The 15,915-nt window shown below is 45.0% G+C and overlaps 1 protein-coding gene across 6 annotated transcripts in view; it reads left to right on the forward strand.

Annotated features, from left to right (window-relative positions):
* The window catches only part of PRKG1 (protein kinase cGMP-dependent 1), a 1,872,748-nt gene that overhangs the window by 1,554,187 nt on the left and 302,646 nt on the right, over positions 1-15,915 (forward strand). For all 6 annotated transcript variants that reach the window (XM_063961733.1, XM_063961735.1, XM_063961737.1 and 3 more), the window contains exon 6: positions 8,041-8,118. In XM_063961733.1, coding sequence (XP_063817803.1) covers positions 8,041-8,118 — 78 coding nt within the window. The remainder of the gene's footprint in view (positions 1-8,040; positions 8,119-15,915) is intronic.

Below are 15,915 nucleotides of genomic sequence, written 5' to 3' on the forward strand. Positions count from 1 at the left end.
ATAATGGCCGGCGGTCGCGCACCCGCCCGATACAATTAAGCGGCTGCTGGGGATGTTACTCAGCCACTGTAATCCATCCCTCCCCAGTGTCAGCTGCTCCAGGCCAGTGTTCCTCCTGGAGAAATGTGACATGCAGTGGCAGTGCAGTCAGTGCGGAGGACTGGAGCCGAGCAGGAGGCGGAGCTTCCCAGATTCAGACCCACCGCCGCCGCCACTGAGGGACAGCGCACCGCTGCCACTGCTGAGAGACAGCACACCGCCAGCTTACCCAGACACAGCGCACCGCCCACCAGCCCCTGGAGTTACACCACGGCGCAGTCCGCCGTTGAGGGTCCGGGACATCGCGCGTACTCCCAGCCAGGGCAGACACCAAGAAAGAAGACGCACACTGGTACTGCGGACCGGACGCCCAGGCCAGCATGCAAGAAGACGGCCTGGCCCTGCATTCTTCACTGGTGGTCACTGTCAGTGTCTGGTGAGCGGTGTTTTGCTGGGTGAGGGAGGGTAGAAGGCCTAGGAATTTAGGAGCCTCAGCCTGCTGCTGAGGTGGGGAGTCTCAAGTGGTGAGGACAGAGGCCAGGTGCTGCTGAGGAGGGAGAACCGAGGAGCTGTGCTGTGACTGTGTATTGGATGGAGAAGGCAGAAGGGCCAGTAGCTGTAAGCTAGGGGCTGCTGCTTAGGAGGGGAGACTGCTGTACTAAGTGGGGGGGGGGGGGGGTACTTGAATTCAGGAAGTAGACTGTATAATGCTGCTGCTGCTGCTGCTGAGTGGGGGAGTGGGTGAGATAGCCCAACCACTTATGGTGCCCCCCCTTGTTATTTTTTTCTGGATCCGCCCCTGGCTACAGGATTACATTACTTTATTGGACTATTTATGGATTTATGGACAATATTTCAATGTTTTATAAGATACACATATTTTCTACTTATTTGGATAGCGCAAGATAGGGTGTATTCTCTTTTTTATTCCATACCGGAGATAGAGTGACATCTCTTTATACACACCTATTAGTTTCCCCTCCCCCATATTTCTTACTGCTTTATCACTGCTTTATCAATTTTCCAGGCTTAATACATTTGCGCCAATGTAACTGGCATTCTTTCTTTTACCTGGTCTCCATGTCTCTATGCCACTATTACCAACCATAACAACTAATACCATACAAGAATATGTTTTTACTACTGTGATCAGAGGTGCCAAGAGAGTGGGAAGTGGGTACAAAGTACTCTGACCCATTTGGGTTCCTGGGCTGCCATGGAGTCACAACTAAGATCCCAAGTTGGTTTGACAATTCCCTATTCAGTGAGCCACAGGTGGCATAGCCTGTAAAGAGGACTCTAGTATTCCCAAAGTGTCTTGGCCATGCCCCATAGCATTGGGGCTGGATTGATCTTCCTATGACATTGCCATTTACTCCCCTACCACATACTGTAAGCTCAATGAAAACCTTAGTAAAACAGTGCCCTATGCAAAAGCGCAGTCTGCATATACCAAACACAAACACAGAGCTCTGCGCACCTGGGAGCTTGCAAGTAGTAAAATAGGCATTTAAAGAAGAAATTAGAGCCTGAAATCTCTTCTAGCAATACTGCTAAATACCATAGCATTAGCTTCACAAATGAAGCTAAACTCTTCTATAATATCCACTAATAACAACAGTAGATCAATAGCAGCAATAACCATATAATAAGATCATTACCAAGTAGTAAATGATCCATGCACCTGATTCTTACTAGATTGCTTTTTGGTCTCCAGCTCTGCAAATAATAAGTAGTAATTCCTGACACAATGCAATATTCTCTAGTTGGGAAAAGGTTAATAGTTTTTATTACATTTTAGTGGCATTAAAAAAGCAAACAGATTTTGGAACACAATCAATGTGTGTTATAGAAAAATAATATTGTATGATTTGATGTAGAGGCCGCTTTTAGGCCCTTGGGAAAATTACAGTTAGAAGAAAGCTGCTATGATGTTGCACGTTTAAAATTCTCATTTAATAGCAATAATGTTTCTTCCAGGAGGAAATGTATTGTTACAGTGTACTGCACATGAAATTGTTTTAACAATGGAAAAAAAAAACTATTCAAAATATTTATTACAATGAGTACTCTATGAATCACCGGTAATATAATCAGGAACACAATGAAACAATGAAAAAATTAATTTCCAATACCAAGAGCAAGGAATACACTATAAATACAATGGACAGCAAGAGCAGCTATGGTGCAATTTATGACCTTGAAAAAACCACCTGGTGTTTTTGTTTGGGGTGGGGGAAAGGGGGGGGGGGGGGGAGGGAAAAGAGTTGTGAGGTACTGGGGTAATTTAAAATGTACAGATTTGCTTTTAAAACGAAATTGATCTCGATGCTGGCAAACATTTTTAGCAAAGTGTTTTTGAACTTTACTGTATTTTATTGTTTTTATTTCCTTTTACAGCAGTTGTGTAAAGAATTATTAGTTGTTATTTAAGCCTTTTTCATCTTTCATTTTGCGTTAAATATTTTCTCTCTGTACTCAAAATAGCAATCACATTAAAAAAAAATTTTTTATTGTAAATCACTATGGAAGGTTCTAAGGAGAATCTTGCGGTTCACTATTTTCACATGGTTTATTTCTTCAGTCTGCTCTTAATGATTGATACTTCTTTTCAGTGTTATGTGACTTCCATAGAAACCACAGTCATGTGACACATGGGGCCTAATTAATGTTTGTATGCAAATGCAATTGCGATTTTCTAGGCTATGGAACTACTTATGTTAGCAAGTGAAGCTGCCGCCCAGGAAAGAGGACAGACACCCACTGGAGTTATCACAAACTCATTCGCAACTGCGTTCACATTCACAGCTTATACACAAAAACAAGAACATCAGGTTTAGGGGTTAGCCTATGGCTGGATATGGCAGTAGGGATGCAGGCACCATATTTTTGTATGTACAGTATGAGCTTGTAGTTCACGCCCCAAAAACGGCAATAAAAGTCTGCATTTTGCAACCATTCTCCATTAATACCTCCAAATGATCACATCCTGTCAATCACTTTGCCATGAAATCCTCATTGCGAGTGGCATCACATGGGCACATTGACCCATGCCTAGTGCAATCGCAACACATGTACAGTCTGCAGATAATTGCTCATTTGTGTGAACATCGGCCACAGAGTGCTGCAAACATCAATATTGGCCCATGGTGTTGTGAGCAGAGAGGGTTTGGACAATCCATGCGAGTTCTGTTTTTACTGTGAATTACTGCCCCCTCTTGACATGCTGAGAGCCGTGAGCTTGTGCCTGTGGAGTTGATTGAGTGTGTCTATGCGTGACAGCCATACAGAGTGTTTCCTGTCTCTGTCTTGTGCAATGTGACTCCCCCCCCCCCCCCCCCCCCCCCAACACACACAACCACTGCATGAGAAACTGTGAGCTGTGACTCTGTGTGGTGTGGTAGAATATGTCAACGTTAAGAATGTCATCATTGAGGGTTTCAACACCAGACTACTGACATGTTCTGAATAGAGACATTCAGAATGTAAGGTGTTGACACTCTCAATGTCAACATTAGCATAATTAATGTCATCAGTGCCAGAATGTCAACAATGTCTAATCCTAACCCTAAAACCATCCAAAAATTGTTTGTCAACATTCTGTTGTCGACATGAACAATGTTGAAATTCTGAATGCTGAATTTCAGACCATGTCGACACTCTCGTGTCGACATTGAATGTTAACATTATTCATGTATACCACCCTGTGACAGACATACTTGTTTGCCATCCAGAGAGATATTGAAAGAGGGATAATGGTTTGTAGAAAGACAGCTAAGAAAAATGACTGTCAGATGCCTGAATATGAAATATAAAGAAAAAAGCACCTTCTACAGCAGGGGTGGGGCCCGCAAAGCCGTTTGCTCCGGCCCACCCGCCTCTTCCAGTGAGACGCGCCGCCGCTCAGTCCGGCGGCAGCGTGTCTCAGCTGTCAGTGTCAAGACAGGGAGGAGAGCGCGGCGGCGGCGTGTAGAACTTGAAACCAGCCGCCGGTTCGTGAGCCAATCAGAGCTCGCGGACCGGCAGCCAATCAGGAGCCGCGGCTGCCGGTCCGCGAGCTCTGATTGGCTCTCGAACCGGCGGCTGGTTTCAAGTCCTACACGCCGCTGCCCAACATAGCCGCGCTCTCCTCCGTGTCCCGCCGAAAGGAGCGGTAAGTAGCATGGAAGGGGGTGGGTGGGGGAACTGTGGGGGCATTTGTATACCTGGCACTGTGGGGGGCATTTGTATACCTGGCACTGTGGGGGGCATCTGTATACCTGGCACTGTGGGGTCATCTGTATACCTGGCACTGTGGGAGCATTTATATACCTGGCACTGTGAGGGCATTTGTATACCTGGCACTGTGGGGGCATCTGTATACCTGGCACTGTGGGGGGCATTTGTATACCTGGCACTGTGGGGGGCATCTGTATACCTGGCACTGTGGTGGCATCTGTATACCTGGCACTGTGGGGGGCATTTGTATACCTGGCACTGTGGGAGGCATTTGTATACCTGGCACTGTGGGGGGCATCTGTATACCTGGCACTGTGGGGTCATCTGTATACCTGGCACTGTGAGGGCATTTGTATACCTGGCACTGTGGGGGCATCTGTATACCTGGCACTGTGGGGGGCATTTGTATACCTGGCACTGTGGGGGGCATTTGTATACCTGGCACTGTGGGGGGCATCTGTATACCTGGCAATGTGGGGGCATCTGTATAACTGGCACTGTGGGGGCATCTGTATACCTGGCACTGTGAGGGGCATTTGTATACCTGGCACTGTGGGGGCATCTGTATACCTGGCACTGTGGGGTCATCTGTATACCTGGAACTGTGGGGGCATTTGTATACCTGGCACTGTGGGGGCATCTGTATACCTGGCACTGTGGGGACATCTGTATACCTGGCACTGTGGGGACATCTGTATACCTGGCACTGTGGGGGGCATTTGTATACCTGGCACTGTGGGGGGCGTTTGTATACCTGGCACTGTGGGGTGCATTTGTATACCTGGCACTGTGGTGGGCATTTGTATACCTGGCACTGTGGGGGGCATCTGTATACCTGGCAATGTGGGGGCATCTGTATAACTGGCACTGTGGGGGCATCTGTATAACTGGCACTGTGAGGGGCATTTGTATACCTGGCACTGTGGGGGCATCTGTATACCTGGCACTGTGGGGGCATCTGTATACCTGGCACTGTGGGGTCATCTGTATACCTGGAACTGTGGGGGCATCTGTATACCTGGCACTGTGGGGACATCTGTATACCTGGCACTGTGGGGACATCTGTATACCTGGCACTGTGGGGGGCATTTGTATACCTGGCACTGTGGGGGGCGTTTGTATACCTGGCACTGTGGGGTGCATTTGTATACCTGGCACTGTGGGGGGCATTTGTATACCTGGCACTGTGGGGGGCATCTGTATACCTGGCACTGTGGGGTCATCTGTATACCTGGCACTGTGGGGTCATCTGTATACCTGGCACTGTGAGGGCATTTGTATACCTGGCACTGTGGGGGCATCTGTATACCTGACACTGTGGGGGGCATTTGTATACCTGGCACTGTGGGGGGCATCTGTATGCCTAGCACTGTGGGGGCATCTGTATAACTGGCACTGTGGGGGCATCTGTATACCTGGCACTGTGAAGGGCATTTGTATACCTGGCACTGTGGGGGCATCTGTATAACTGGCACTGTGGGGTCATCTGTATACCTGGAACTGTGGGGGCATTTGTATACCTGGCACTGTGGAGACATCTGTATACCTGGCACTGTGAGGGGCATTTGTATACCTGGCACTGTGAGGGGCATCTGTATACCTGGCACTGTGGGGGCATTTGTATACCTGGCACTGTGGGGGCATCTGTATACCTGGCACTGTGGGGACATCTGTATACCTGGCACTGTGAGGGGCATTTGTATACCTGGCACTGTGAGGGGCATCTGTATACCTGGCAATGTGTGGGGGCATCTGTACACCTGGCACTGTGAGGGGCATTTGTACACCTGGCACTGTGAGGGGCATTTGTATACTTGGCACTGTGGGGGCATTTGTATACCTGGCACTGTGAGGGGCATTTATATACCTGGCACTGTGGGGGCAATTGTGGATCTGGCACTGCACTATTGGGGGCATATGTGTATCACGTCCCATTTTAACTGGCCACACCCATTTTTTTGGCGCGCACCCCGGAGGCGCACGCACACAGTACCTCTATGGGGCAGACCTGCTGGGGGGCAGGCTAATTTTTTAAGTTGACAATTTTTGTATGGCCCCCGAAGGATTTTATAAATATCCAAATGGCCCTCGGTAGAAAAAAGGTTCCCCACCCCTGTTCTGCAGTATGTGGGATGCTTCTTTAAAAACAATTGTCAATTTGAAATGCAGCAATATCAGTGAGGCAAAACCATTTTTATATAAACCTGTAGAATAATATTGAAATACTATTTAACTGTCAGTCCATAACCTATGTGTTATTACGTTGCATGCTATTAAATGCATTCATGTATATCACTAAGAAAAGATTGATTGATTGATTGATTGATTGATTGATTCATTCATTCATTAATTAAGTGCTCGAACTAACTGCCATTTTCACATGCATTTTAAAATATTAGAAACGGGAAATGGTTAGGAAGGTTATGCACTAATTTTTCCACACTTGCAAAGAATGATGTGCTGTCCATGCAAACTGATTTAACCTTGTCATATTTTATCACATACGTCTTTGGGCCCGATTCAGACCAGATGCAGCTCAGTTTGCCGATGGCGGCAAACTGCGCATGCACAGCGGGCACACAGCGGTTGCATGGCCACACACGTTGTGATTGCATGTCCAGTGGATGCGACTGCAATGTTATTGACAGTGGCGGGCATTTGCGGGACGTCGTCACAGCGTTGGGGTGGTGGTGGTGGGGGTCCGGGACCGTTTTTGGAGCGGCTGCGTGACGTTACACGCAGCCGCTCTGAACAAAAAAATGGCTGCTGAATGCCTGACAGTCAACCTTAGTTATGATGCATCCTAACAAATGATGGGCAGCCTTGCCCTGTGCTGGGCAGCCCCCAGCATGTGCAGAAAAGAATGCAGATCTGGCTGCGTATGCAGTGATCTACGTTCATCTCTGAATAACCCCCTATCTTCCTACATATTACAACACTGTGCCATATTTAGTTATGCACCAGTTATGCACCAGTCTAATAATAAAGCCTGCTATGGCACACTAAGTACATGACTGTAACACAGCGAGGGTTACTTAAAAAAAGTGGAAAAATGCAGCAACTCACAGCAACCAGTCAATAATTAACTTTGATCGAGCTTAAGAAAATGAGACAATAAAAGCTGAGATGCGGTTCAGGTTACTTTGGGTTTTTCTACATTTTGCACTTTGTTAATAAACCTGTCACACAAGATAAATTGTGTTTCTATGCCAGCCACTGGTAATAACAATAGAGTTGAATGATCCCTATAGCTTCCAGCTTTTTCCAAGCTGTACCCATGCATTTATACTCATGGAACAGTACCGCAGGTAATATTCAATAAACAAGTCACTGTTTATTCACTAATTTATATTATATTATTTCATTTTATATGAAGTTACATTCTTTTTATGGAATTGTCATTGTGTATTTCATAGGAATGTATAATAGGTAATATTCTCGCTAGCAAGCGTTTAATCCTATACCATGTGTCAGATACAGCTTATCATCTCTTACTAATAATAAATGCAGGGTAATGTGCTGCATTATGTCTCAGTAGCTGTGGGTTGGGACAATGCATGATAAATGTTGATAGAATACAGATGGGCCCAGGGCTGTTAGAATCTTTATTGTAGACACGTGTATGGCAGTCTCTACACCATAAGCTTATTGTATTTGTGGATCAGTGGATTTCTTGACACGTGCAAGTTTCAAGTGTAATGCATCCCTGGGGTATGTTGTGTGAAACGGCCTGACTGTGAGGCAAATGATAATAACATAATCCTTTCTGCTTTATTTTTGTAGACTCACTATGAATGTGGAGACTACATCATCAGACAGGGTGCTCGAGGGGACACTTTCTTCATCATCAGCAAAGGGATGGTAAGCCCCTTCACCTCGTAAAGCCTACGCTCCATTTGAAATCATAATAACATACTTAGGGAATGCAGTGCCAATCAAATTTTTCCTCCAAGCGTTTTATGGTCTCTGTTTATTACATTTAATTAATGCTGCTAGCAAGAAGTTTGGGCAAATGGGCTGAATTCTGGAGAAGGTGAGACACAGTTCAGTAAAGAATGATGTCTATGATCTATAAAAAAAATATATAAATTGTATGTCATAGTAGTATTGCAGGACAATGTTTACTTTGCTGTTTGAATTCCCTTTTAGGTTGGACTATTACCCTTCTGTTAATTTAGTATTATATCGCCAATGGCCACAAATATTTTACTCACAAAAATATAGACTAAAAGTAAAAAGTATATTAAGAGGGACTAAGCAGTGATAAAAGTGGAGAAGTGAGCCAGTGGAGAAGTTGCCCATGACAACCAATCAGCTGCTCTGTATACTTTTATAGTATGCAAATTATAAATGTTACATCAATGCTGACTGGTTGTCATGGGCAACTTCTCCACTGGCTCACTTCTCCACTTTTATCACTGCTTAGTACATGTCCCCCCTAAGAGGTAACATTTTATTTTAAACAGCAAACACAACTACAAAAAGCAATGTTGTTTTAGTATTTGGATTATACTTGCTTACTCTCCCGTGGCTTCCGAAAATTGGGTGGCGCTCCCAGCTGCCCAGAAGAGTTCCCACCTGTCACCCACTTACTGAACAAAAGTGGCCGATCCAGGTTGCTGATGACAAGTGTGACATATAAGTAACGCCATATCGCCATAAGTCACGGGCTGAGGTAGAGTGAAAGCGCTGCCCGAGCCGTAGACTCTGATGCCGGCAGCCGGGTAGCACATCTCTGGTGGCACATCAGACAACCGCCGGTGGTTGGGAACCACTGCACTACAGTATTCCCATTTCTACTAGTAACCAGAATGACTCCACTTCTAAGTGACAGAAGACAGGTAGCACTAGCTGAAGATCATGCTCCAGTTAGTTTGTAAGCTGTAGTGGGGTTGGGTATGACATCCCAGCAGTCGGGATCCCAATAGATGGTGGTAAGTATTTATATCCTAACACTAACCACTCCTTCCGCAATCTAACCCTAACTCCCCCTCTCCTCCTCCACACAGCCTAACCCACCCCCTAATTCCTAACCCCAATCCCTTTACTTACTTCTGGGATCCATTGGGATCCCACTGTCGAGATCCCAACTGCTGGTATTTTGACTGCATCCCCTGTAGTGTGTGGTAATTATGGTTAAGGTATCACATATCTTGGGCCTTCTCCAAGTTTATGGGTTAAAATAAAATAAAAGAATCTGCTTGCCTATAAGCATTTTGTAAAATAAACAGTAAGCTGCACAAGCAATCAGATGAAACAAAATTAGTAACTAATTAAGGAACATATGTTATAAAGCAATAAATGTGCAAACGTTGCTCAATTAAAAGTTATTTGGTAACAAAAAATAATTAAAATAAACATTGCTACATTAATGATAATTATCCATTTGAGTGGGGTTTAATGTTTAACACGAAAGCTTTGTAGATGCATTTACTATGGGCGAGCCCGATGTATACTTTCACACCAGCCGGCCACGCATGCGCCTTCGATCTGGGACAGTCTTTTTTTCTTTTACGTGCTTCACTAAAATTGTCAATGCAGGTGAAGGAGGAGCATTCTCCAGTGTGGAAAATAGGCTGGACCTTCTTTTGCATCTTGGGGACATCGTTACATCATTCCTTAGTAAATGAGATGCACACTTGTGTGTAAATGAATATGTTCCAGAAAAGAGGTGTATGGGATTTAACCATAGATGCCAACCCTCCCTCATTCTGCAGGAGACTCCCTGAAATAGTAGCAATCTCCCTCCCTCCCTGAATAGTCCCTCAATCTCCCTGAAAACAAGAGAAATCAGAGATACATACATTCAAATGGGAACATCAGTGCAATTTCCCTGTATTGTTTATAAGGCACAATGATCCCTATGCCTACATGCATATTAAAGGTTTCTTGTGGCCACTTACAGTATATGGAACCTCTTGTAAAACACAATACACAAAAAAATCCTGCAAAATATCAGCGTCTTTTCTTAAACAAGTAGATCTTACTAACTTTGGGGCTCATTTACATTTGGATGTAAGTTATTTTTATGACACACCTCTCAGATGTAGCAGTACATGACCGCACTGATAGGTGTTACTTTCACATCTCCCTGAAATGCTTTTTCAAAAGTAGGCAAGTATGGATTTAACCCCATCAGCATCATGCAGGCTGTGCATTTGCACAGTACCTGGCTGGTGATAGAGGATAGAGTCAGATATATACAGTAGGTCAGGCTGTGGAGATGGATACATGTCCCAGATGTGTGCAGCTACAGTAGGTCAGGGCGTTACACCTCCCACTCAGGATCTTTATTCCCCTCCTGTCTCCCGACGATTTTTTTGTAAGTGACAGATTCACTTCTGGAACCTCAGAGCAGCCACGTTACATTGCTCTGTCCCTGCAGGAATAGACTGCAGAGCACTACCATTCTTCTCTTACTGAAATTGGCACTCTAACTAAAATCGTCATTGCTCAGCTCCCTTTTGTTTTATATTAATGTTTCATACACCTAAACCTTCCTCAACAAATGCTCCATAAAATTGTGAAACCCACATCAAAATCTGTCCAGTGGTTCTCAAGATTAGCCTGAACAGATAGACAGAAACAGACACCTACCTGGGACTTTATTTTTTTATATTAATAGAGAGAGAGAGAGAGAGAGAGAGAGAGAGATTATATAATACATATAGATGCTGTTGCACACATCTGTATAACGTACAAGGGAGGTGCAAGCCACACCCGGGTGTCACCTGCCGATGGGTGACACCAAAATACCAGCACCTGCTCAGTGAGACTGAGACCTATTTTTGTTGGCGTGCACCTGGTGTCAGAAGGGGTAGGGATGCCTCTGAATTAGAATACAACATCCCCAATTCTATGAATTTTAATCAAAAGTTCTTTTCACAAACAATGTTTTCTTTTATACACACATAGAAATATATAATTCTGGCACAATCAATATAGTTGGCATGCAGAAATATTAACGCTTAATTTTTATCAATCTGTCCACCCTCATAGGGGTATATTCAATTGAAGTCGAATCCATTCCGACATGCATTTGTCGGAATGGATCCGACAAGGGCTATTCAATGACCATCTCAATCTGACTTTAAAAAAAGTCGAATTGAGATGAGGGAGCTGAGATGGGGGAGAGCCGCAGGGAGACGGGGAAGAGCAGCGCTACAGCAGTGGCTCCAGCAAGCGTAGCAGGAGGATGTGTCACAGCCGCCTCTCACGGCGCAGCGTCCACCCACCCCAGCAAGCAAGGTTGCTGTACGGTTGCCAGCTGGTCATCATCATGCTGTCATGCTGACAGACCTATTTTTGTGTGTGTCCGAATGGAGCTGGAGCTACATCCGCCCCATTGTTAATCTGATACTGAACACAAGCGTCATATATTTTTTAGTCAAAAAATAAAAATGAGCGTTGCATTATACATACTACTGTTCCCTGATAACACAGATACGGAGCTTTTCTGCAAAATTGCAGTGGCCTGTTTTTTCCGCAGTGGAGACCGTATATATATATCAGTATGACATGCAGCATGGGGTCCCCCTGCCATAATGACAACGAACCCCAAACGGTTCAGCCCGGGGCACAGCGTGGGATCCCCCTCCCCAAGGACAACCAGCCCAGACAGAAAGCCTAGGGCTTTGGGTGCATAGGCACTAGTGTAACTAAATGGTTAAATAATATTGTTCTTTCTAGGTGGACTAGAAGTCCCAAAAAGGCTGCCTGGGCATGATGGCACATGTCAAACCACAAGTCCCAGCATGTCCAGACATCAAGGTCCTGCTGGTACCTGTACCCCACCTGTTAAAAACACATATTAAAAAAAAGACAGGAGACATTCACCTGAGTATTCTAGTATTTTAATATATAAAAACTCACACAGCCTTCTCTGATCCATTTACTTTACTGCTCAGTATATGTAGCATCCCTGACTTTTGGCTATTGCTCCTCCCAGAGCCCCTTCCCGAATGAGAGGTCACTCTGGGACACGATGGAATGGATGGAGTCACACTGATTGTCAAGCTCGCTGCAGTTCCCATACTCTGACCAATCAGTGTGGCCGCTTTCATTATTAAGGAAAGTGTCCCAGAGTGACCTCTCATTTGTGAAGGGGCTCAGGGAGGAGCAGCAGCTTTTTCTCTGGCTGGGTCCACAGGTATCCACAGGATAACATTGGGATATGCCGGAGTGACAGCGGAAATGGCACCAAACGGTCACGAGCTTTCAGTACAGATGCATCGGGACTTCACCATATAATCCCGCCCACTGAGTCAAATCAGTTTTTTGCTTGGTGCGGCAGGAGCCGGACCAAGGTCACTGGGCTGCTGTTAATAGCAGCCTGAAGCTTTTATTATTTTATTTTTATAGTCTTACTATGTTTTTTTGAGTGACTTTTCTTAACAGCGTCTTAAAGGCATATTAGAAAGAGTCACTCCAACAACTCTCCACCGGGTCGCAATAACGCTTACCTTCACGGTATAGTGCTGTCTTGACGGGTGTCTGTGTCGGATGATTCTAGCAGGTCCAGCAGACGTAACCAGGCTGTGGCCGGAGCATGGGGAGAAGGTAAGTCAATGGATTTCCTCTTACTAGGGGTTCCGGACACAGCTACACTGTATTGGTGGAGACTACAAACAGTGTGTTGATGCGCCGACCACTCTTAGGTGTGACAGCGCTATGCTCTAGGGATCATAGGCGCCAGGACTAGGTTAAGGCTGCGATCCTTAGAGTTTAAGTCAACAGGGGGAATTAGACACTCTCCTGGCCGCCCCTCCCCCAAGTTCATGACCAGTTTCCGCGCGTCTCCCGTCCATGAACTGAATGACCTCACTTCCATCTCAGACGCTACCACGAGGTATTCGGTCGCAACTTAGACGCTGCAGTTGTGTACACTAGAGATTGCCGGACCGAGTCGCAGGCCTTAGCGTCTGCATACACGTGGCATTCACTGAGCGTCTGTGTCCGTTAGTGAGCGTCCGTGTCTCTCATCAGTTATCAGAACGGCAGTGTACACCAGTAGCGTCTGAATCCACTCAGCGTCTTGCGAGCGTATTTGATGGATATGGAAGTGTGGTGAGTCTCCCTGTATCCCACTCTATGGAGAAATGGGTTATACAGTACTAAAAATTCTCTCTACTTGTTAGAATTGTTAATTTTTGGTACATATTGCATATGAGACCTGTATATTACTGTTGTTTTCTGCATGATATGTCTGAAAAACTGGTTAAAAACAGAAATACAATTTTTCCTACTAACTTGTAAGTTATTATGATGGTGATTGTATTCTCATATGACAATGTTTAATGTTTTAACATGTGACTGACTGCTAGTATGTGTGCTGACTTTTATATGTTGTCAGTTCTGTTCTGAACCTCAATTCAGGTGCACGGTTGTGGTCAGATTGATTTCACTTCTATATATTTTATATAGGTGATTTTCAGTCACAAATTGTGTAGTCATAAACAGAATATTACCATGTCTATGAGCGGCAAACGTGACGAGGAGACTTTATCAGGCACTCCTACATCCTTACATGTTTATCTTGTAAAACAGGGTTGATTGGTATAGGCCAGTTGGTCACTTATGAGGGGTTATGTGCGAACTGTTTTGCTTTTCAGCAAAGTAAAAAACAGGAATTGGTTCAACAACCAGCAGAGCCACCATGGAGTATGTTCACACAGACTTTGTCTTCAATAGCGGACAGATTATCTCCGGCAGTGCCACCCCAGGGAATAGGTTACACTGTTAACCCATACATGCAGCTCCCTTCCTATGGTTTGGTTCCAGTAGCTTCTACAAGTAACCAAGGTACAGGTAAGAATAAGTCAGATATGTCTATGTTGCAGACTACACAAGATGATACAACAGATGATGATACAGTATATTCAAATACTCCGTATGATGATCAATCGCAGAGTTTCAGCTCAGAGGATGTAGCTGAACTTATTGATGCAATGAACGCTATTCTCTCTTTGGAGGAAACAGACAAAACAGTGTCAAAATCTAAAGCACCTGTGTTTAAACGAACAAAAACAGTTAAAACTGAATTCTCAGCGTCAGAGGATCTGACGGAAATGATGAAAGAATCCTGGGCGATGCCCAGTAAAAAAATATAAGATTCCAAAAAAAATGGGATTCTTATTATCCATTTCCAGCTGCGGATTGTTCAAAAAGAGACGTTCCTCCGAAAGTAGATGCACATGTACTGCGACTCGTGCATAAATCTGCTTTACCATTGTCATCTACCTCACTAAATGATGTCACAGACAGAAGGGTAGATAGCTTCTTAAAAAATATATTTTCTCTCTCAGGAGCAGTGGTAAGGCCTGCTATGGCGTCAGCCTGGATGGCAAAGGCAATGGTAGAATGGATGGAGGAACTAGAGAATGGCCTCTCCTCTCTTAATAGGGAGCAGGAGTATCATCTGGGCCGTTTAAGACAAGCTGCCCAATATTTGGAAGAAGCAGCAATTGATATGGGTACGATTGCTTTTAAAGCATCTGCTTTGACAGTAGTCGCTCGTAGAGCAGTTTGGCTACGCACTTGAAAAGCAGATGCAGAATCCAAGAAAGAATTGGAAGCATTGCCTTTCATTGGCAATGTATTGTTTGGGAAACAATTGTCAGATATTCTAGAATCGGAAGCTGAATCCAAAAAGGTCAGATTTCCGGCTAGTTATAACCCTAAGTTCAAAGTTTCTGCCATTTCGATGGCAAGGCAAAGCGAAAGCTAAAGAGGAGTCTAAGCAACCCCAGTTCAATAGATCAGCCAGGGGTAGGAAGCAGTGGGCTAGTAGAAAGCCAGCTTCCAAGCCTGAACAGAAACCATCAACCTGAAGAGACGGGCCTCCACCTGGATGATTCCAGGGTTGGGGGCTGACTCCTTCATTTTGCACATATATGGCAACAGTCGACGACCGATGCTTGGGTGCAGAAGGTGGTATCTCGCGGCTATGGGTTGCCATTCAGGAGGCAGCCTCCTCAAAGATTTCTTTGCACCAGCCCATCTCGTATAGAGTCGAAGGCCAATGCCCTGCAAGAAGCAGTTCAGAAATTGCTTCAGTCCGGTGTAATTGTCCCAGTACCCCCATCACAAAGGGGACAGGGTTTGTACTCCAATCTGTTTTTGGTTCAGAAGCCAAATGGGTCATTCCAACCAATTCTCAATCTCAAAATGTTAAACAAATACATTTGGATTCCAAGGTTCCACATGGAGACTTTATGCTCCATAGTGTTGGCTCTGGAACTGGGAGATTACATGGTATCTCTGGATATACAGGATGCTTACCTACATGTGCCTATAGCAAGGTCTCATCAATGTTACCTCAGGTTTGCCATCCTCCAGCAACATTTTCAGTTCCAAGCCTTGCCCTTCGGGCTAGCAACAGCACCCAGGGTGTTTACCAAAACTATGGTGGTGATGGCAGCTTATCTCCGCAAGTAGGGGATAAGAATATTTCCATACCTCGACAACCTGTTAATCCTAGCACATTCGCAGGAATTACTTTTGAGCCATCTTCAACAGACAGTAGTTTGTCTAAAAAGACATGGGTGGCTCATAAATTGGGAAAAGTCGTCTCTGAATCCGTCACAGCGGATGGTTCATCTGGGAGCCATATTGGATTCAGGTCTACAAAGAATTTTCTTACTAGAGAAAAAATAGGAT

The sequence above is a fragment of the Pseudophryne corroboree genome, chromosome 3 (assembly GCF_028390025.1).
Source record: "Pseudophryne corroboree isolate aPseCor3 chromosome 3, aPseCor3.hap2, whole genome shotgun sequence".
Classification (NCBI taxonomy): Eukaryota; Metazoa; Chordata; class Amphibia; order Anura; family Myobatrachidae; genus Pseudophryne; species Pseudophryne corroboree.